This window comes from Pelophylax lessonae (assembly GCF_965119305.1).
Source record: "Pelophylax lessonae genome assembly, chromosome: 3".
NCBI lineage: Eukaryota > Metazoa > Chordata > Amphibia > Anura > Ranidae > Pelophylax > Pelophylax lessonae.
In genome coordinates, this window is record NC_138770.1 from 381,278,931 (window position 1) to 381,303,322 (window position 24,392).

General features: G+C 43.5%; 1 protein-coding gene across 1 annotated transcript in view; it reads right to left on the minus strand.

Annotated features, from left to right (window-relative positions):
- Positions 1 to 24,392, minus strand: part of USP45 (ubiquitin specific peptidase 45) — a 333,185-nt gene that overhangs the window by 4,004 nt on the left and 304,789 nt on the right. The window contains exons 14-16 of the mRNA XM_082250245.1: positions 22,114 to 22,717; positions 13,342 to 13,439; positions 4,309 to 4,395 (exon numbers count right to left, since the gene is read on the minus strand). Of these exons, the coding sequence (XP_082106371.1) occupies positions 4,309 to 4,395; positions 13,342 to 13,439; positions 22,114 to 22,717 (789 nt within the window). The remainder of the gene's footprint in view (positions 1 to 4,308; positions 4,396 to 13,341; positions 13,440 to 22,113; positions 22,718 to 24,392) is intronic.

Genomic DNA, 24,392 nt, shown 5'->3' on the forward strand with positions numbered 1-24,392 from the left:
CCTCTTCTGCGTCTTCTTCCGCGTCTTCTTCTCCCAGAATGCGCCGCACCGGCCCCTCTCGTCACTTCCGGTGCGGCGCCGCATTCCTAAATAGCTTCTGGGCATGCCCAGAAGCTGTGTAGCAGGGGAATGCGGCGTCACCCGGAAATGACGTGCGGGGCCGGTGCCGTCGCATTGATTCCTGGGAGCTATGACGTTCAGCTCCCAGGAATCATCGCGAGGCAGGAAGTGACGGGGTGAGCCGCGGCTCCGAGGGAGGAAGTACCCTGAGGTGAGTATTTATGATCTACAATTACAAGGTGAGTTTTAAAAAAAAAAAAAAACCTAACTATCCAATTCCTTTTCAGGTTATCCAGAACTAGCGGACGGGCACAAAAAAAAAACATTGATTTTGTGCCCGGAACTCCGCTTTAAATAAAGAAAAGTGAGAAGAAAATAAATATTGTGGTAAAACCTATATCATGGCAAATTCAAACAGGCAGTGCTAAGAAGGTTGGTGCTGAACTATGGCAGTTGCTTCCTTCATGCAAAACAAGGCATCCAACCAGCCACAGTTTGACTTATTGTAGGGGAACCTTTAATCAACAATAGATGACAGATGCCTTAGGGCTCATTTACACTTGCTTCAACTTCAACCCACATTAAAGCACCTAACGCTTCAACATGCTTTTTTGTGTTTTTGATGCTTCGGTGGTGCTTTGATTATGCTTTTTTAAAGCTGTAACTACTTCCCACCTGCCCGCCATGAAATGACAGCAGAGCAGTGTGGCTCTCGTTCTGGGGCGACGTCATATAAAGGTGCCATGTGGCACGGCGATCGCAGGCGCGCTGTGTTCCTGGGACACCCCAATCTCGGCAAAGAGCTGCGGCCACGGCTCTTTACCCATGTGACTGGTTGTGTTTAATCACAGCCGATCACATGTAAACAAGGAAGTGTCGTTTATTAGCTTTTCCTCTGTCACAGTGACAGAGTGTGAGGTGAGGAGAGCTGAAAAGCAGCATTTCCTCACAAAAAAGACTTATAAATGTAATCAGGGCACTTATCATCAGTGCCCTGATTACAGTGCAGCCCTAACAGTGCCCATCAGTGATGCCACTCTGTGTCCATCAGTGGCACCAGTCTGTGCCCATCAGTGCCACCTATTATTGCCCATCAGTGTCACCTATCAGTGCTCAAAAGGTATGCCAATCAGTGCTGCCTTTCAGTGCTTGCCCATCAGTCATGCCCATCAATGCAGCCCACCAGTGACACTTATTAGTGCCCATCAGTGCCTATCACTGCCGCCTGTCAGTGTTGCATATCAGTGCCAACTATCATTGCCCATCAGTGCTGCATATTAGTGCCACCTCATCAGTGCCCATTAGTGAAGCCTCATCAGCGCACATAAGTGTAGGAGAAAAGCTACTTATTTAAAAACATTTGCGGACAGAAAAAAATAAAAACTTTTTTTCTCAACATTTTTTTTTTTTAGCAGTAACAAAAAAAAAAAAAAAAAAAAACAGCAGTGATTAAATAACACCACAAGAAAGCTCTATTTGTGTGAAGAAAAGGAAAAAAAATAATTTGGGTACAGTTTTGCATGACCGCGCAATTGTCATTCAAAGTGCGACAGCATTGAAAGCTGAAAATTGGCCTGGGCGGGAAGGGAGTGAAAGTGCCCTGTATTTAAGTAGTTATTGAGGCTTGGCAAACACCCTGTGTGTGCCTTGATTTTTTATTTGTTTTTAAAGGGGCCCAGTAGAACCCCAGCTTAGTAGTACCCCCAGTCAGTAGATCCCCAGCTCATAAGTACCCATGTTCAGCAGATCCCCAGCTCATTGGCATCCTCGTTCAGCAGATCTCCAGTTTATTAGTACCTTTGTTCAGCAGATCACCTGCTAAGTAGTACTCCCAGCTCTGCTGATGCCCCACTCAGAATTAACCCCCAGCTCTGCTGATCCCCCATTCAGTAGTAACCCCCAGCTCTGCAATCCCCCACACTCCGTAGTAGTCCTCTGGGTTTGCAGTTCCTCCTCTCTCTTTGGTCCCTGCTTAATTACTCCCATGCTGTGCAGCATGTGTGACATTGGTAGTTTCTCCTGTTCCAGTCCCCTATCTCTGCTGCTCACTACTCTCTCTCTCTGGTCCCCACTCACCTTTGACTATACCGTTCCTATGCTGCAGACTGCGTATGCCGTCTGCTCCGCTCTGGATCGGACCCCCCTCACCTTCCTGCTGCTCCATGCTGCACACCAGATGCGACTTCTGCACCAGACACTTCCAGAATATGCACACAGGAACCGGAAGTGACTGCTTATGACATCTTTCTGAGAGCCAGCTGTTGTCGTACAATATCAGAAACACTCTAAAATCTTATGGAAAGCCTTCCCAGAAGGATGGAGGCCGTTGTAGCCACAAACTCCAGGGTGGGGGATGGGTTGTTAATGGCAACATGCCTAGGATTTAGAATGGGATGTCTAAAAAGCTCATCTAGGTTTTATGGTCAGGTGTCCACAAACCTTTAACTATATAGTTCTGAAAGCAAAACCTGTTATCCAGTGATATGGGGGACACAGACAGAATAGTTTTTTATATAATACATATATAAATATTCCATTTATTTCCAAAATATTGACCACATACCCCTTCCGAAGATTTACCCTCCTTCACGACCAAGCCATTTTTTGGGAGCACTGCGTTACTTTAACTGACAATTGTGCGGTTGTGCGACACTATACCCAAACAAAATATATGTCTCCCCCCCCCCCCAGATCAGAGCTTTCTTTTGGTGGTTGATCACCACTGCAGTTTTTGTTTTTCGCACAAAAAACAAGACAGACAATTTTGAAAAAAAAAATTTTTTTTTACTTTCTGCTATAAAACATATCCAGTAAAAAAAAATGAAAAAAATCCCAATATGTGTATATGGATTGGTTTGCGCAAACATTATAGCGTCTACAAATTATGGGATATATATATATATATATATATATATATATATATATATATATATATATATATATATATATATTACTACTAATGGCCGCGATCAGCGACTTATAGTGAGACTGTGATATTGAGGTGGACAGTCAGGACACTGACACTTTTTGGGAACCAGTGACACTATCACAATGATCAGTGCTAAAAATATGCACTGTCACTGTGCTAATGACACTGGCTGGGAAGGGGTTAAACATTAGGAGCAATCAGAAGGGTTAACTGTGCCTAACCAGTGTTTGTGTGGGAGGTAATTTTACTAGGGGAAGGCATAGTTCCATGTTCCTGCTTTGCAGGAACACAGGATCAATGCCTTTCATTATGACAGAACAGCAATCTGCCTTGTTTACATAGACTAATGTAATTTAGGTTGGTCAGTGTCCCCATTACATTAGTCAATGTGTTATTCTCTATTTGCTGCATCAGAGTGTGTGATCAGAGGCTGTCAAGTGATTAGTTATCACCAGCGGCTGGGAGGTACTAGACTCAGCAGTGCATATAATTAGTGACCGATTGATGTTGGCTCCACCCCTACTGACGACATCAACGGATGATGCAACGCGTATAAGGGGCAGAGCCTGCTACCGGACGCCAGTTCGCTGTTTGCTCAGTAGAGTACGGATTGCCTGTCACAGCCCGCACAGCTGATTGTGCCGGCATCTGTAAATTTATTTCATCTCTTTATTTGCAATAAACTGCCATACAGAGAGCATTAAATGTTGTGTTTTTTCTTATATCTCTGTGCGATTGCTGCTGGATACTTCTGAGTTGATCCTGATCATATTTCCTTGCAGGATTTGGCTAACCCTTTCTACTGTGATTATCCCATAAGGGAACAGCATGCTCTGACTGACCCATTGGTAAAACAAGGGTCGGTGAGCTGCCATCTTATTAAAGGTGAAGGGATGCACGATACTGGATTTAACGCTGAAGCACTGGAACTTTTTCATAACATTGGATTTGCAGTGTCTGCACGGATTATTTGCACATGATTTTTGCACTTTATTGGGACTTTTACATTATATGAACATATATTTTATTGAGATCTATATTTGTTTATTTCACTGTATTTGAATATTTTTGGATTTATGAATTTTAACATCCACTTATGAATTAGTCTTATTTATTCTCACTATATTATAGCACTTTAGAATTTTTATTGGATACATAGAATATTTATTAATTTATATTATAAGTGGCACAGCTCTGTTTTTGGCAATATTACATATTGTAAATTATTGTTAAGTGTTGGAATAAAATTACATTGCTTACAGTTGTAAGCACACGCTGAATCTCAACCATACTCAATTTATTTCTCTATTTTACTATACCTTGCAAGTTGCAGCACAAAAAGGTGCCAGGTCTAAAATAAAGGGAAAATCCACATGCCTATTGATTTTACGCAGTGTTAGTCCATTCTGAAACAAAATAAATGTGAATGATTTTCATGGCAAGGTCATCATAGCTGAAAGTTTTATGCTTGTACATTAAATACTATTATTGACATTTAAATCTGTAAAAAAAAAACAGCAATATAGAGTGCATGCAGAAAGTTTACAGCCTTATCGCAAAATTGAATAAATTCATTATTTTCCTCAAAATTCTACAAACAATACCCCATAATAACAACGGGAAAGATGTTTGTTTGAGATCTTTGCAAATTTATTAAAAAGAAAAAAAGAAAAAAGAAAATCCCATGTACATAAGTATTCACAGCCTTTGCTCAATACTTTGTTGAAGCACCTTTGGCACCAATTGTAGCCTCAAGTCTTTTTGAGTTTGATGCTACAAGCTTGGCACACCTATTTTTGGGAAGATTCTACTATTCTTCTTTGCAGGACCTCTCAAGCTCCATCAGGTTGGATGGGGAGCGTCGGTGCACAGCCATTTTCAGATCTCTCTAGAGATATTTAATCGGGTTCAAGTCTGGGCTTGGGCTGGGCCACTCCAGGACCTTCACAGAGTTGTCCCTTAGCCACTCTTGTTATTTTGGATGTGAGCTTAGGGTCGTTGTCCTGTTGGAAGATGAACCTTCACCCCAGTCTGAGGTCCAGAGCGCTCTGGCACAGGTTTTCATCAAGGATGTCTCTTTGCATCGCTGTATTCATCTTTCCCTCACTCCTGACTAGTCTCCCAGTTCCTGCCGCTGAAAAACATCCCCACAGCATAATGCTGCCACCACCGTGCTTCACTGTAGAGATTGTATTGGCCAGGTGATGAGCGGTGCCTGGTTTCCTCCAGACATAATGCTTGACATTCATGCCAAAGAGTTCAATCCTTGTTTCATAAGACAAGAGAAGAATTTTGTTTCTAATGATCTGAGAGTCCTTCAGGTGCCTTTTGGAAAACCCCAGACGGGCTGTCATGTGCCTTTTACTGAAGAGTGGCTTCCATCTGGCCACTCCACTGTACAGGCCTACAGAGATGGTTGTTGATCTGAAAGGTTCTCCTCTCTCCACAGAGAAATGCTGGAGCTCCGACAGACAGAGTTACAATCGGGTTCTTGGTCATCTCCCTGACTAAGGCCCTTCTCCCCTGATCACTCAGTTTGGCCGGGCAGTCCGCTCTAGGAAGAGTCCTGGTGGTTCCAAACTTCTTATGGATGATGGAGGCCACTGTGCTCATTGGAACCTTTAATGCTGCAGAAATTTTTCTGTACCCTTCCCCAGATGTGTGCCTCGATACAATCCTGTCTCAGAGGTCTAAAGACAATTCCTTGGACTTTAAGGCTTGGTTTGTGCTCTGACATGCACTGCTAACTGTGGGACCTTATATAGGACAGGTGTGTGCCTTTCCAAATCATGTCCAATCAGCTGAATTTACCACAGGTTGATTACAATCAAGTTGTGGAAACATCTTAAGGATGATCAGTGGAAACAGGATGCCCCTGAGCCTGAATTTTTAATTGTCATAGTAAAGGCTGTGAATACTTATGTACATGTGATTTTTTTAATTTTTTTATTTTTAATAAATTTACAAAGACTTCAAACAAACTTCTTTCATGTTTTCATTATGGGGTATTGTTTGTAGAATTTTGAGGAAAATAATGAATTTTATCTATTTTGGAATAAGGCTGTAACATAACAAAATGTGAAAAAAGCGCTGTGAATACTTTCCAGATAAACTGTATTTCCACAGTCTATATTTTGAGATACAGTCCTTATATAATACAGTGTAAACAGATGGAATGTAATACTTAACTACTAGTACACCAATGTATTAAAGCAAATTTTAACATCTTAAGCCATATCTTCTACTACCAAGCAATGACGCTGTTCTATTTCAATTCAAGCCAGAGCTAGTTTCTCTAGACCCACAAAATGCTATGCTATATTATGCTTTATACACAAAACCTTTAAAAATTCACTTAAAAAAAACAAAAAAACAAAACAAAAACAAACGATAAACCAGAATCTGTTTGGGTAAAATAGCCACACAGGCAAAATATGTGGTTAAACCAACCTTCCAGTGTGTTAAAGCTGAACTCCAGGATAAGCAAATATTGTCTAAATATAAGAGACATGTATTTGTACTTGAATCTTAGTGTGCTTTGTATATTTGTTCCAGATCTGTGCAGTAAGCTAGCAACCCCTGCACTTTACCTCTGTGCTGGAGCTTTCTGTTATAAAGACCAGTCACTGCTCTTAGTGCAGGGGAACGTCTTGTATACACCAGTGCTAATTTTGGCATCAAATTTCAATTTAGTTTTAGTCATAGTCTTTTGACTAAAATGTCATTTTTGTTTTAGTTGTATTTTAGTCATCTTAATTGTTTTAGTTTTAGTCATATTTTAGTTGAGTAAAATCACATTTGTTTAGTTAAATTGTAATGCATTATTTAAGCTTTTCTCTGGAATTTCCAAACTCATTATATACTCCTGGAATAAAAAAAAATTGAACATGTAATTTTTTTTACGGTATTAAGGTTTGAACAAACTACAAGCTCTGGACGGTCTGAGGAGGCCTGTAATGCACAGTGAGTGTTCTGGAAGGTCTGAGGAGGCCTGTAATGCACAGTGAGTGTTCTGGACGGTCTGAGGAGGCCTGTAATGCACAGTGAGTGTTCTGGACGGTCTGAGGAGGCCTGTAATGCACAGTGAGTGTTCTGGACGGTCTGAGGAGGCCTGTAATGCACAGTGAGTGTTCTGGACGGTCTGAGGAGGCCTGTAATGCACAGTGAGTGTTCTGGACGGTCTGAGGAGGCCTGTAATGCACAGTGAGTGTTCTGGACGGTCTGAGGAGGCCTGTAATGCACAGTGAGTGTTCTGGACGGTCTGAGGAGGCCTGTAATGCACAGTGAGTGTTCTGGACGGTCTGAGGAGGCCTGTAATGCACAGTGAGTGTTCTGGACGGTCTGAGGAGGCCTGTAATGCACAGTGAGTGTTCTGGACGGTCTGAGGAGGCCTGTATTGCACAGTGAGTGTTCTGGACGGTCTGAGGAGGCCTGTAATGCACAGTGAGTGTTATGAACAGTCTGAGGAGGCCTGTACTGCTGCACAGTTCTCTGGACGGTGGTCTGAGGAGGCCTGTAAATGCTGCACAGTACTCTGGACGGTGGTCTGAGGAGGCCTATAAATGCTGTACAGTGCTCTGGGCGGTAGTCTGAAGAGGCATGTAATGCTGCATAGTGCTCTGGATGGTGGTCTGAGGAGGTCTGTAATGCACACAATGCTCTGGACGGTGGTCTGAGGAGGCCTGTAATTCACACTGTGCTCTGGATGGTGGTCTGAGGAGGCCTGTAATGCAAACAGTGCTCTGGATGGTGGTCTGAGGAGGTCTGTAATGCACACAATGCTCTGGACGGTGGTCTGAGGAGGCCTGTAATGCACACAGTGCTCTGGACAGTGGTTTGAGGAGGCCTGTAATGCACACAATGCTCTGGACAGTGGCCTGAGGAGGCTAATGCACACAGTGCTCTGGACAGTTATCTGAGAAGGCCTGTAATGCTGCAGAGTGCTAAGCAAGCCACACCACTAAGCACGCTACAGTTGCTACCTTGCTTGCTGGGAAGGGAAACACTCACGGGGTTTACAGGAGGAGCATCGAAGAAACCGGAAGTTCACGTGGGTAAATGTCCCTCCCACACATTTTCGTCATAGTTTTCACAAATTGACAAAAATCGGGGTAATTTTCGTTTAGTTTTTGTCATTGGAAACATTTTCCTGACAAAAATGTTTTCGTCAGCAAAATTAACACTGGTATACACCCACTCCTCCTGACACAAATACTCTTACCTACAAAAATAGTTATAAGCAAAATGAAACAGTCCCAAAATTTAGGAAAAAGGTTGGCATGATATTATTTTCTGTGTCATAGCCTCTTACTTGGCTTTGTACTGAGACTCCAGTTTAACCTAACATATAACATACTCTTTACTCACTTTACAAAAACTAAAGACCATATGCAATCCTTCACAGAGTACATACTGTATATTAGTATATTAAATGTGCTGTGCTTATTAACTTAGTGATATGTGATCAAAATCAAAACATTTCAGTGATAAATCAAAAAAACATGATATAACATACATCAAAATGAGAAATTAGTTCTACAAATTGTGAAAAAAATTCTATTTGTGGCACTCTTTCTTGAAAAACAACATCAATGTGTACACCACCCTGTGGTGAAAAATAGGGTTTAGTTCACTCAATCCAGCAAATCTTCAAAAATAAGTGAAGAAAGCTGAAAGCCCCCACTAACCCTTCAAAGGTGTCTGCTCACCTTCAATATAGACAGAGATGTACAGTAACTAAGTAGAACTACTTCACTACTGTACTTAAGTACCGAAATGCGGTATCTGTACTTTCCTAGAGTAGAATTTTTTTCTCCTACTTCCACTTTTACTTCACTACATTTTTTCGATGATTTCAATACTTCTACTCCAATATTTTTTTTTTTTGTGCTGCATAGTTACTCGTTACTATTATAAAAATTACCACTGCCAGAACAGTAAATGGCAGGTTTCATGAAGCTCAAAACATGTGTATTATCAGCGCATACGAAAATAAATGCTACTGTATGTATAAATAAAAGCTGCATTTGAAATAATAAAAAACAATATGATGTTCAAACTTTTGACTTCTTTCTTTAATAACTACATAACACAGTACTTGTACTTTTACTTTCAGTACTTGAGTAGCAAAATTTAAAAAAAAACTACTTGCAATACTTAAGTACAAAAAATGTTGAATACTTTAGTACTTCTACTCAAGTCATTTTTTGATTGAGCACTTCCACTTCTACTCAAGTCACTTTTTGATCGAGCACTTGTACTTTTACTCAAGTATGGGTTTCGAGTACTTTATACAACTCTGAATATAGACCTTCTCAACAAAGGTCAAATACTTTGTGTTAAAAATCTGAATTCAGCAAGTATTAGAAGTCTTCCAGACCACACAGAGCTTCAGCCCAGATCATTTATCTCTCAAAGGTCAGCCTCATCAAACAGCCAATTCCGCCCAGGGGAAATAATCCAACATATCAGCTCAAAGGAAAAGAGAAACATACATAGTGTTCCCTACATACAATTTTTAAATGAATGAAATAAAACTCACTATAAAAAGCAGAACAATCACTTCTATGTACAAACCTTTGTAGTACAGCACTCGTTAATGCAATGGATGATACACATTCAAAGCATAGGGCACACACAGTCACAGCAATACCTCTCCCTTAGAACATCAAGGCTCTATCCTACATGTTTCGTCGTTACCAATGACGTCAAGAACTATATCAAAGGTGAGCAGACGCCTGGGGGCGGTCAGTGGAGGCTTTCTGCTTTGGGAGCAAAGTTCTTCACATTTATTATACTAATATTGAGTGAGTGATTTTTTTCACTAAGTGTCAGCAGCTAGAAATAAGTAACCGTTGCATGGATTTTTGTTTATATAATGTTACTGTATATTAAATGTAAGTTAAAGACAATTTCTCAGTTTTCAATAGAGTAAGGAAAAGTAAGAGCCTCTGTCAGGTTTTTATTGCTGTCTGTATTTCCACTGGTGAGATTCACACACCTATGTTTGTCCTGGGGACCACTGTTACAGAGACAGAACACTTAGGGAAATCCAAACTGAGCTGTCACTTAAGCAAGGAGGCAAGGGTAACCCATCCCATGGGATCAAATTTTTTTGTTGACATTTGTTAGAGAGTTTTTCTCCTTTCCTATCACAGGAAATAAAATCTCCACAACGGGGCAGAGACAATGAGCCCTGGTTCACACTGCGCACAACATGGGATTCGCACAGCAATTGCACCACATTCCTGTGAAAATCATATGTAATTCTGTGTGGTGCAATTTAAGCCCATTCATTTTAAACACATGTAAAAGGTGTGGGCAAGTTTTTTTGTTTGCACTGGCAGTGGATAAGGCAAACGCACTGCGTTTTGCGACCTACTTTTGGGATGTCATTAACTTTTTAATTGACACCCGCAGCAGATTGCATAAACACAGTGTTATTTCTATGCAGTGCTGAAAGGCACAGGAATCACTGAGTTTCCCACACCGCATCAGTGTGGACCAGGGCTAAAATAGGGGTTTTAAACTTCCCCTACTTTATCTAAATTTAATGTACTCATCTTAAAATCCTATTCTCTGCATTCATTTGAGAACACAGCTCTGCTTTTAATAACCACCAACTGGCTATTATTACCGCCTGCAGGAGTAAGACACTAGGTGCAGAAAAAAAACAAAAAAAACAAACAGCCTTGAGGGCGGCCCCTGCTGACGGCCATGCCCTCCTATACAGCTGTGGACAACTTCCTTACATGCATTAATAGTATTTACACATATATGCAGCAGCAAGTGTCCTCCAATGAACACAGAGGTCTCATGGTAAAATCCACTTTCTCTTTTACTCATTTGAGAAAACAGCTCTGCTTTAGATAGTCACAGAAGGGGATATACCAAAACAATGCCACAATGAGGCAGGCATATAAATAGAATGGAAAAAAAAAATAAAGAACAATTATATAAGCCAGTCAAACTGCTGCCTGTAAAACATTACACTAAAAACTGTCTTTGGCTGAAGCTGCCACAACCATTCATTCAATTTGGTAAATGTATTAACGAATGACCAAGTGATAACCTTACAACCTTGAGGCTTGATGACAAAAAGCCGTGTACGCACTTACCACCTGGGTAAAGTGTGCTGTACCTGCAAACAGTGGTTCTAAGTGCTTGTTGTCATATGACTGTACAATGGTTTTCCTGGATCCAGGGTGAGATTGTAGCAGTCAAAGCTCTCTACAAAGCTCCCTACAACCATCAACAGAAAGTCTGTCGTTTGAAATCCAGCTGTGGCATTTAAAGGGGAGTTCCACCCTAATTTTATACTTACCTCCATCTTCTCGCTCCGGGTCACCTGAAAAACAAATGGATAATCGCAATTTTTTTTTTTACTTACCTTGTAGAGAAAATATACTTACCTTACTTCCTTCTTCCTCCCCTTGGCGGCTGCGGCGATTCGTCACTTCCTGGCTTTTGCAATGATTCCTGGGAGCTGAACGTCATCGCTCCCAGGAATCATTGCACCTGCACCGGCCCCAACGTCAGTTCCGGCGCGCGCGCGTCATTCCCTTCTAAACAGCTTCTGGGCATGCCCAGAAGCTGTGGAGGGATGACGCGCGCGCCCGGAAGTGACGTCGGGGCCGGTACAGTGCATCGTGGGACCGAAGAAGAAGGAACAGGACGCCGAAGAGGATCGCGCTGGCTTCAAGCTGCCCACACCTGAGATGGCAGCGCTGGAGAATACTTTTTCAAGGTAAGTATTTCTCCTAAAAGGTAAGTGCAACCCGGGACAGATGAGAGGCTAGCCATTGTGGAATGTACTAGCCCTGACTGTCCCGGGGGTATTTTTTTAAAATAAAATGTGCACTGGGTGGAACTCCGCTTTAAGTACACCCTGAATGTCCTGTCTACATCCAAGGAGTATAAGGCCACTTCTTAAGGGTGGACTGCTTTGGAGACCCTGATGGAAGAACAATGTCCTCATTCAGGTGAAGGAACCACTTATGCCAAAAGGAGTCTTGGTCACAGGACAACTTGCCACTTTGCGGGCCAATGTCAGCAGCAGAATCTCTCTAAGTATTTATGAAGGGCAGTTTTTGAAAAACCAAAAATACTAGATACGTCTCCTACGGTGACAATAGTTGTCTTACAGGATGGGCGAAGTGGCGTAACTCCCATAATGGAAGTGCAGAGAAGTGGCAGCTTTGCCAGTGGACGTTAAAAAAAAAAAACAGTCACTGTACCACTCCGAACCAACCAAGAAACAGACAAAGAAAAAAGATTGAGAGCTGCCCACAGGGCTCCACTGTCATGGAAGCCACTATTTTCAATGGAAAACCACTGCAAAATGGCCGAATTACAAACATAGCCACTATGCATAGACACAGACTTCAACAATATAGTGGCCCCGCGCGGCACCATGAGACTTGCAGGGACCCAGGAGGGAAGCTAGGCCTCAAGGACAGACTCAGGCAGGACAGGGGCCCTGGGAGGATCCCCCACCACATACAATCCCCCCACACACAGTCGATTGTCTGGTCGCGGGTGGCGCACCCCCAGCCCCCATCGCCAGCATAGCACCCTCCCCCCACCCCAGGAGGTGGACCAGACCACCCAAACTGTCCCACCATATGTGCATATGTGGAGGGGGGTAGGATGGGGGACAGATGAAAGGGGGGTGCCTGAAGGGAAGGAGGGGAACCCAGGGGTCTCACCATCCCAAGGAGGGGCCAACGCCCACTCCAAAACCCTTTGGGGGAGAGGGGGGGCAGCTACTCACCATACCAGTAACCAGGCAAGCAGCACTCCAGACAGAACCCCTCTCCATCAAATTAGGGAGGCTGTCGGCCAGGAGGAACTGGGCCAAGACCCAGTCGTATGCGACCTAGCGAGGCGTTCAACTCGCAGGCCAGCCCCCATCCAATGAGACAATGTCGCGGCTGAACTAGCACGGGGCTGAGGTCTGCATGCGCTCGCTAGCCAGACTGGGGTGACCACTGGCAGTTGATTATAGATCTCACAGAAAAAAAACCCGGAGCAAAAATTTATATCTTAAAAGAAAAAATGTGCCAGGACCAAAGATCCCACCAAGGAACTAGGTCCTTACTCCTGACTAGGCAGAAAAAAACTGAGTGCCTATAGCAGAGAGAGGGAGTATACCCCCTGAGACTGCCCATGGGCGTAGCCAGACTTTTTTTCTGCCTAGTGTCCTACTCCTGTAGGGGCAGTATAACCCAACGGTTATGGAAATCAGAAGCTGTGTCTGTCAATGAACGAAAGAGTAAAAACTATTTAGGACATACATACACTTTAATTACAAACATTAATATAACATGTTTTTCCACAGTGATGCAACTTACCTGATAGAACCTTTTCAAATGCAGAATAAGAACAGCTGGTAATGCAGAAATCAAAAGCTGTTTTCTGGCATTTGTATAGACACTACCTTGTTTATCCTCTAGGAGTAAAAAAAAAAATATTATTAATTACTTTAAGGGCTTTAAAAAAAATGTTAATGCAAGAATATGAACTTGACATGAACTTTAATGGCATCCCAGTCTTAGTCTATAGGGTTCCATATTGAGTTGGCCCACCCTTTGCAGCTATACCAGCTTAAACTCTTCTGGGAAGGCTGTCCACAAGCTTTAGGAGTGTGTCTATGGGAATGTTTGACCATTCTTCCAGAAGCGCATTTTTTGAGGTCCGGCTCTGATGTTGGACAAGAAGGCCTGGCTCGTAGTCTCTGCTCTAATTTATCTCGAAGGTGTTCTATTGGGTTGAGGTCAGGACTCTGTGCAGGCCAGTCAAGTTCCTCCACCCCAAATTCGCTAATCCATGTCTTTATTGACCCTGCTTTGTGCAATGGTCTAAATAATTTGGTGGAGGGGGGATTATGGTGTGGGATTATTTTTTAGCGGTTTGGGCTTGGCCCCTTAGTTCTAGTGAAGGGAACTTTTAAGGAATCAGCATACCAAGACATTTTGGACAATTTCATGCTCCTAACTTTGTGGGAACAGTTTGTGGATGGCCCCTTCCTGTTCCAACATGACTGCGCACCAGTGCACAAAGCAAGGTCCATAAAGACATGGATGGAGGAACTTGACTGGCCTGCACAGAGTCTGACCTCAACCTGATAGAACACCTTTGGAATGAATTAGAGTGGAGACTGAAAGCCAGGTCTTCTCGTCCAACATCAGTGCCTGACCTCACAAATGGAAGAATGGTCAAATCCATAGACACACTCCTAAGACTAAGAGGACATTAAAGTTCATGTGCGTGTAAGGGCAGGTGTCTCAATACTTTTGACAATATAGTGTAGATAAACAAACAAATGCACAGTGTATACTATTTAACTAAAATAAAAAGCTAAGCTATCCCAAAATATACATATATTTGCTCAACCTGTAAGATGTCAGTTAGCTATTCAGTAAATAAAATGCAGCTAACATAGTCATTTTGTATGGAAGACTGTATTTTGACAATTTTGACAAATATGTTAATGAACATGAACAAAAGTGCAAGATGCCTGAATGTCTCTGACATCGATATTCTGAATAACTGACCCAGAACAAGTAAGGGAAGCCAGAACTCCTGATCTGCACACTTACTCTGGATCAGTTTATATGAAAAGAAAAATCTTTGCCTTAAACGTAAGTAGTAGTACCTAAAAACAGACTTTGGGTGGCACTGCTGTAAATATATTATTTAAATGTGAACTATGTATGTCTAGTGCAGTACGTACAGACCAATTGTATGTAAAGAATGGTAATCAAATATCAGTAATATCACAGAATGCTTAAAATCAGGCACAAGTTATTAGGTCAAATATTGTTCTAAAGATTTGAGGGTACGCACTTGGACAAAACCAAATCTTGACTTCAGCTTCTAATATACAAGAACACAATCTGAAGTCTAAGTATGACCTTTATTGCCTAGTTAAATTGGTCCAGCTTAGATTAAGGTAAATATACATATCTCATACCTGATGGGCACAATGAAAGCGGACAATCACTGTAGCAGTTGCCGCAGATGTCACAGAATATTTACGAAATATATATTTATATATATACAAGGCTGCCTACCAACAGGAGGATTGGACACTGACACTTATGTATGACCGTCCAGGATAACCCCTCCTGCTACCAGCATGCCTCAGTTGTGTAGCAAAAAAGTACCAAGCGCATGAGCAAATATACAAGGGGACAGGAGCTATGTCCCAAAATGAACGCCAAGAAAAGAATTATAGTTAGTACAAAAATCCTATCTTAATTTTTTGTCCATTGAGGACACAGGTGTTATTCACATTTGAGACATCCAAAAGCAATACAACTGAGGGTTGGGCAACACAGCAGACCAGGGGTGTCCAACATGCGGTTCAAGACAACTGTGAATGTGGCCCAAAATAAAATCATAAACTTACTTAAAAATGTTGATTTTTTAGGGGACATTTTTTGTAAAACTGCAGTTACCCTTTGGAAAATTTGACAGTGTCTCTTTACTGGACTTGTATAAGTTTTAGAGCCGGTTCACACTACCGCGACCAGAAAGTCGCCCCATGAAGGAGCAACACTTTGAAGAAACTTGTTTAGAGACTTGGAAGAGACTTGTGCACTACTTTGAAGAGACTTAAATGACAGGCGACTTTGTCTGTGAGGAATGCCTGGCTAATCTTTTTCTTCTTCCTGGAAAGTCTGATAACAAGTTGCTTGAAAATAGATAAGGATCCGACTTAGAGGCGACTCCCATTGAAGTCTATGTGCACAAGTCAGATAGAAGTCGCCTTGAAGTAGTACAGGAACCTTTTCTGAAGTCGGAGCGACTTCAGTAGTGCATATTAAGACGGCTCTCATTCATTTACATTAAATTTGTGATGACAAGAGACTTGGGGCGACTCGAGGGCACACAAGTCGTGTCCCAAGTCGGAGTAGTGTGAACCGGCTCTTATCTTCCCAAAGAAAAATATCCCACTTTTCACAAACATGCCTTATTTATGGCATCAGTTTTCAGCAGCACCTGTTTGTAAGCAACTACTTTCAAGGATGAAGCCCTCAAAGGGAAAAATTACAACCAAAATTCCCGATGAGCACCTTGAAAATTCAAAAACAATGTCAAATATCGCATTCGTTTTAGGTTGCCCTCTTTTACTTATTTATCAAAAATATTACAAAAAAATAACGCTTTATTACTCAGATAGGTACATTATCTATATCAGTGATTGTTAAAGGAGCTGTAAAGGCAGAAGGTTTTTTATCTTCATGCATTCACTGCTTGAATGCTTGGCTGCCTGAGTCCCTAACACAGAAAAGTAGGTAGATCAGGAATTCTACGTTTAACGTACGAAAGCCAAATACATCTAGATAACTAACATTTTTAGGAAGGAGGGTATGCAATGCAAGTGTTCGGAATTAATTGCAGTATAATCCCTTCTATACCCTTGTCCCACTGTTTGAAAATTCAGAACAACCTGGAGGTTTATGAGGTTTTCCACATATAGATGTCTAAAGGGAAACCAAACACATCCAACTACATAAATGCTACATACGGTTCAGTGAAAGCTGCCTTTATTCATTCTTTTAGACTTTTACTTAACCACTTGCCGACGGCCAGGCAAAGTGACGTACCGGTACGTCACTAGCCCGTCACTGACTTGTGAGCCAACAGCGGGCGAGTGCGCGCCCGCTGAGGTGCGCGCCCACCTTGGCTCGTTCCCTAACAAGTCAGTGCGTGTGACCAGCGGACCCGATGTCCGCCAGTCATTCGCGATCGTTCGCCGGGAAGGGAGAAAGGCAGGCGGCTAATGTAAACAAGCCGCCTGTCATTCTCCCCTGTGTAGAAATGGAGATCAGACGGTTCTACTATGTAGGACTGTTGATCTCTGTTTTTACACTAGTAGCCATGTCCCATCACAGTTATAAACACGCCCCTAGGACACACTTAACCCCTCCCTCTCCAATACAGTTAACCCCTTCCCTGCCAGTGTCATTTTTACAGTAACAGTGCATATGTATAGCACTGATTACTGCAGTAATGTCACTGGTAACCCCAAAAGTGTCAAAAATGTCAGTCAAGGGTCCGATCTGTCCGCCGCAATGTCGCAGTCCCGCAAAAAAAAAAATTGCAGATCGCCGCCATTACTCGTTAAAAAAAAAAAAAAAACACCTGCTGCTTTCTTCCAAATGACCCATGGCCACCCTGAATATTCTATCACTTAATGTCCAAGGCCTTAACTCTCCTCAAAAGCGCCGCAAGGCCTTTCGCTCACTGGCTTCACTAGATGTGCATGTCGCCTGCTTACAGGAAACTCATTTTTCCTCCTCACATACCCCTACCTTCCTAACTGCCTCCTTTCCTCAGTTCTTCACAGCCTCAGCTGCTGTCAAGAAGAGAGGGGTGATGATCGCCTTCCACCGGACTACTCCTTTTGTGCTCCATTCATCTATAGCGGACCCTGAAGGTAGATACCTTATCCTTATTGGCACCTTGCTGGACATGGAAGTGACCCTAGCCTCATACTACGCACCCAACACCAATCCCAGCTCCTTCCTTACACGCTTTCTTCAAGTTGTGGAACTGCACAAAAAAGGTACGACCATTCTATGTGGTGACTCGAACCAGGTCTTATACCCGTCCTTAGATAAGTCCCCTGCCGCAGCTTCTCCATCCCCACACCGCCTATCCTTTCAACAACTGCTCCACAATCACTCTCTTGTTGACACTTGGCGTGAACATAACCCGTCCAAGAGGCAATACACTTTCTACTCCCACCCACATAATACCTTCTCACGCATAGACCATATCCTCGTCCCTGCGGCCACCTCCCCCTCCCTCCTAGCCTCAACAATCGTACCTATTCCCTGGTCTGACCACGCTGCTGTGGTTTCCTCTTTTGATTCCCTAATCCCTAAACAACACACATTCTCCTGGGTCTTGAATGATACCTTGCTAGCCCATCCCTCTCACAGATCTGAGATTGCTTCAGCGATCAAAGACTACATCGCTCACAACACCACCACTGATATCTCCCCACTCACGATCTGGGAAGCGCACAAGACCGTGCTCAGGGGTACTCTCATTAGCCTAGCATCCAGGCGCAAGAAGGAACGCCGCCTCACCTATCAAGCCTTGGATTCTGCATTTAATCAAGCCCACCGCAGCTTCCAGGCCCACCCCACCCCTGAAAACAAGCAAATTTTTGACAAGGCTACACTGGAATTGAATCTCTTCCTTACGGACGCAGCCGAAAAACAGCTCAGACGTACTCGTCATAAATTTTATTCCAAAGCGAATAAACCGGACACTTTTCTCGCCCTCTCCCTACGTAATGTCGACGTTGCCCGCAAACCGATCCGTTTGAAAACCTCCCCCACGATCCACACTAGCAACCCCGTCAAAATACTGGACACATTCCGACGCCAGCTCTCCAAACTTTACTCCTCCTCCCAAACCCCGACTGACTCCCAACTCTCAGAGTTTTTCTCCGATATTGCCTTACCTGTCCTGTCTGATACCCACCGGGAAACCTTGGAACAGCCTATTTCGGAACTGGAAATTCAAGCGGCAGTAAAAACCCTTAAACTCCACAAACGTCCTGGTCCCGACGGTTTCACCGCTTCCTACTATAAACGCTTCTCCGAACTCTTGACCCCCATGCTTTCCAATGCTTTCAACTCAATACTCAAAGGTCATACGTTTGGCCGAGATTCCTTGGAAGTGGCCATCTCTATGATTCCCAAACCACACACAGACGACTCCTCCTGGTCCAATTATCGCCCAATCTCTCTTCTAAATACAGACATCAAAGTGATGGCCAAAACACTGTCTACACGCCTTAACCCAATCATAGGCTCCCTAATCCATAAAGACCAAACTGGATTCATTCCCTGCTGACAAGCCGGAGACAACGTTCGCAGGGCTATACACTTAACCTATCTCGCACGTCGTCGTAACCCCTGCCTGCTTTGTCTCCCTTGACATTAGAAAAGCATTTGACTCCCTCTCCTGGTCCTACTTACAAACCGTATTACACAGATGGGGTTTTGGCCCTCACTTTCTCTCTTGGATATCATCGCTCTATTCTTGCCCGTCAGCGTTTGTCCGCTGCGCAGGCTTCCGCTCATCCCCCTTCCCTATTCGGTCTGGCACTAGGAAAGGCTGCCCTTTATCTCCCCTCCTCTTCGCACTAGCAATAGAGCCCCTAGCACACAAAATCCGTGCCAATCCAGACATAAAAGGACTTGAATTTGGGGGCTTCCACCACAAACTGTGTCTCTTCGCGGACGACATCCTCTTGTTCCTTACGTCCCCTCTCATTTCGGTACCCAACCTCCTCGCTACCCTGTCCCAGTTCGCACACCTTTCAGGCCTGACTGTTAACCCTGGTAAGTCGCGTGCTCTCAATGTTTCTCTGCCCCCTTCTCTCCTTTTACAACTACGTGTGGTGCTCCCCTTCTCCTGGGCGCAGCACTCCCTACCCTACCTGGGGATTAAGTTGACGGCGGACCCGCTGGAGCTGTTTTCGGCTAACTACCCCCCCATGCTTCGTCATCTCACGAACTTGATGACATCTTGGTCCTCCATACCTCTAGCCTGGATGGGGCGCATCACTGTCGCTAAGATGGCCATTCTGCCTAAGATTCTGTATCTCTTCCGGGTGCTCCCGATTAATGTCCCCTCTTACTACCTTCGCCAGCTTCAGCGACGCACCTTCACATACGTCTGGGGCAAGTCTAGACCTAGAATACCCCGCAGAACACTCTTTCTCCACAAACTCCGAGGCGGCCTAGGCCTCCCACACTTTACCAAATACTACCAGGCAGCCCAGCTGGCCCAACTACCCAAGTGGCATGCCACCTGCGAAGTCCCACTCTGGGTATCCCTGGAAACGGTTGAATGCGACCCCCTCTCTGTAGCTAACTTATTATGGCTTACTCCCCCCGATCGTAGGTCCATCTCTAATCCCGTCATGCGCCACTCCCTACGCCTCTGGGACGCCCTTAAATTCAAATTCAAGCTACAATCACCACACAACCCGCTGCTTTCCTTTCTACGCAACCCATCCTTTCTCCCGGCCTGGGAATCCCCATCGTCCTTCCGACACTGGGCGTCAGCTGGTCTACTTCGGGCACACACTCTGATAGCATCCGACACTATTAAGCCTTTCTCTACGCTTTGTGAGTCCCACCACCTACGGAGCTCTGAGATTTTCCGCTACCTCCAACTAAAACACTTTTACGCCAATTGCATCCGCACTGACTCTTCTCTGCCCACCATGACAGCTTTCGAACATACCTGCCACCGTGACCCACACACCCGGGGCCTCATTTCCCAGCTGTACTCCAGACTCACGGACTCCCCTGACAACACCCCCCCCCCACTTATGCTGCTAAATGGGAACAGGATCTGGGGTCCTCCTTAGATACTGAGGCCTGGGCTAAGATCTGGCAAGTGACAAAAGCGGCCTCCCAAAATATAGTTGCCTTGGAAACCAATTACAAAGTGGTACTTGGTACCCTCACGTATTGCAAAATTCCTACCCTCCCACTCTTCCACATGCTTCCGAGGCTGCCTGGAGGCGGGCACACATGCACATCTGGTGGACTTGCCCACTAGTAAAAACCTTCTGGCAAGCTGTCTTCCAAATCCTCTCTACCTTGATGGCTGAATCAATCGCACCTGACCCCCTCTTTGCGTTACTCAATGTGAAGCCGGACACTGTATCTAACTCTAAGCACAAACTATTCCTCCAAATCACCACAGCAGCCAAACAAACCATTGCAAGAGCATGGAAGTCCCCGCACCTCTCCTTGCCTGAGGTCAAGCAGCGGGTCACCACAGCCATGATACACGCCAAAATTGAGGTGGTTCTAATAGATAAAATAGACAAGTACAGTAGACTTTGGCAACCTTGGGTTGACAATTTTCTTCCATCCAATTTTGATACCTCCCTCCTACTGCCTTGATAATAACCTGAGGCTTACTGGCTACTACTCCCTGTTCATTGCCCCCCCCCCCCGGCGAACCTCCCTTCTCCCCCTCCCCTTTTTTCCTTCTCCGCCTCCCCACGTGATTTGTTCTGGCACCAACAACACACCTGTTTGAGCCTGTCAAGAACTACAGAGTGCACCCCGCAGGCTCCCTGGTTTGGCCTGCTTTTCCTGGTTTTACTTATTGTATCCTCTGTTTCCCCCGTCTAGTTGCATTACCATGTGGATTATCGCACACATTTATCCCTTCTCACGTACTACCGAGCTACTGGGCTTTGTTCACCCTTGCTTCGCCTGCTGCTTGGCCGCGCCTCCCCACCTGGGCACAGAGTGTTCCCTTTACGGGGTGCCTATGGGTTGGCTACGCCGGTTGCAGAGTCTTGGCCACAGCCCCCCTGGTTGCCTCTTATCTACCTACTTCTAAGTTTGACCCATGGTTATTGTAAGCATTATTTTGTGAGCGCATCTGGCTTGTACTTATCTTGTCACTCTGTTTACCAATTGTTGTTACCTGTTTACTTTGTTCTCCAATAAAATGTTCGAACCAAAAAAAAAAAACACCAAAAATGACAAAAATCTTTCCCTTTGTTAGTAAAAGCGATAACTTTTGCGCAAACCAATCAAAATACGCTTTTTGCGATTTTTTTTACCAAACATATGTAGCATAAAACAAATTGGCCGAAAATGTTAAAAAATTTTGATTTTTAAATTTTTTCTTTTGGGGAATTTCATATAAAAAAAATGTGAAAAATATGGTTATTTTTGCAAAATTGACGCTCTTTTTTTGTTTATAGCGCATGATCAAAAAATCGCACAGGTGATCAAATACCACCAAAAGAAAGCTCTGTTTGTGGGAAAAAAGGACATCAAATTAGTTTAGGTACAGTGTCGCACGACCGCGCAATTGTCCGTTAAAGTCACGCAGTAAAAAAAAAAAAAATCGCAAAAAAACCCCTGGTCAGGAAGGGGGTAAAATCTTCCGGGGCTTAAGTGGTTAAAGACAAGTTAACATTTTATGATTGATGTACTACAGTGAATTATGTAGTGAATACCACTACCTCAACTGGAGGAAAAAGACAGCACATCTGTAAAGACAGACGTGTGTCTGCAGCAAAAAAAAAAATGTAAAAAGTATATTATAAGTATTACCAGCAGAATGAGTTTTCCATTGATACTTCATCCTGTTTTCAGTACACTTCTCACATAGCAGTTTGTTGTTCCCCATCAAGAGCTCTACAGATGTAAACTGGTAGAGACAGGACTGCACAGAGCATTCTTTGGAGCTAGTTACATAGCCCTGGGAGAGTGTTTGGAAAGCAGTTTGAGGATTCTGGGATAGCACACACTTTGGATGTGAACAAGGCTCCTCTTCACAAGAACCCATGTTCTCCTCCATAGGATTCAGGCTGAGCTTTGACAGAGGCCCAGTGACAGCATCAAGTGATGAGCGTAAGAAATCATTGATGGCAGAATGATTTCCATCAGTTTTATGATTTGTATGACTGTTGTTTTCCGTTTGGGCTAATAAATTCTCACACTCTGAAGCTTCGCTATCTGCATCTCCACTGCTTTCCAGCTGGCTGTCCTTATCTCTTTCACTGCCATCCGATTGGCTGCCAGTCTTAACAGTCTTGCAAACATTGTTATTTGTACCAACTTGAGACTTCTCTCTGTTTTCTTGCATTAATTCAAGGTTTTTGTTGTCATTAGATGTGGATTCATAGGCTGACTGCTTTTCTCTTCTCCATTGGTCCTAAAGTAAAATGAAAAAGATTATGATATAACAGCTAAATGGAAACTACAGGTTTTTTTTTTTGGTGTATCCAGCATATCTGGCACTCAGGGCTATTCATTTTTTTTTTTATATACTCCAATCCCCTCCCTCCCAAAAAAATGGTGTGAAGAGGCAAATCGGTGTGCTCAGCCCGATTCACCGAACCATGGGTGTGATCAAATTGCGCTGACAATGGGAGAGTCTTAAAGGGACAAAGTTAAATAAAACTTGAGCCTACTCCCTCTATAGTCAGCACACATATGCCACAGTGCTTTTATCCAGAAAATAAGCTTAAGGCTTCATTCACATATTGGTGTCTGGGATCCCGAATCACGGCAAACCGCAGGACACCTGTGCGATTCCTGTCACTTCCAATAGCACCCCAAACACGGCGCAATTTTGCCACGATTGTCGCACGATGAGTTGCAGTAAAATCACAGATTTGCGGGATGCCTGTCGCAAGAACTTATTTTGGGCGACCGGTGTCCCGCAATTCTGTTTGCGCTATTTTACCGCGATTCGTCGGGCGACAATCGCTGCAAAATTGTGCCGTGTTTGGGGTGCCCTAGGAAGAGACAGGAATCGCACGGGCATCCCACAATTTCCCGTGATTCGGGATTGTGGGCAGAATCGCGACGATCCAGGACACCAATATATGAGCGGAGCCATAATGACTGTGCCACAAGTAAGAGTGTAACAGACATGTACAAACCTCAGCATACTCAATATTTTATGTAAAACACAGTGATGGATTTTATAAAAACTAGAGCAGCTTTGCATGGCAACCAATTTGCCTTTATCTTCAGTTTGTTTATTTAACTGCTTGCCGACCATATAATACGGCGGCAAGGCGGCTCTACTGTGCCAGATCACGTACCTAGTATGTGATCTGGCACTTCCTGGTAGTTTTTAAATGCTATAACTTTTGCGCAAACCACGTCCCAAAGTTTATAGATGCTATAACTTTTGCGCAAACCAATCAATATATGCTTATTGGGAATTTTTTTACCAAAAATATGTAGCAGAATACATACTGACCTAAATTTATGAAGATTTGATTCCTAAATTTTTTTTATAGCAGTAGGTAAAAATTTTGTAGGCTTTTAATGTTTATAGTGCAAAAAAATAAAAAATTCAGAGGTGATCAAATACAACCAAAAGACAGCTCTATTTTAGGGAAAAAAAGGACATCAATTTTTTTTGGGTACAGGGTTACATGACGCAATTGTCAGTAAAAGTAACGCAGTGCTGTATCGCAAAAAATGGCCTGGTCATGAAAGGAGTATAAATCTTTAGGAGGTCAAGTGGTTAAAGGATCAGTTCACTTTTCAGGCAGAATTTAATTTCTCATAATAAATGGAAGAATTTTCTATTGTCATTTCTGACCCAGAAATCCCAATGTGCTTATCTCTTACTTACCTCATTTATAGAAGCATTGAACTTTCATCTATTTTTTTGAATGTTTAACTATTTCCCGCCCAGCAGTCATTTGTCTCTTGTTGTGGGCGAGTATTATATGACACACGGGCTGTGTTGCAGTGGAATCTGTCACCCCCTGTGTACCGGCCTGCTGCTGATACCACCATGTGATTGCTGTGACCAATCACAGCAGATCACATGACAATTTAAACATTGGATGGATTCCATTCATGTC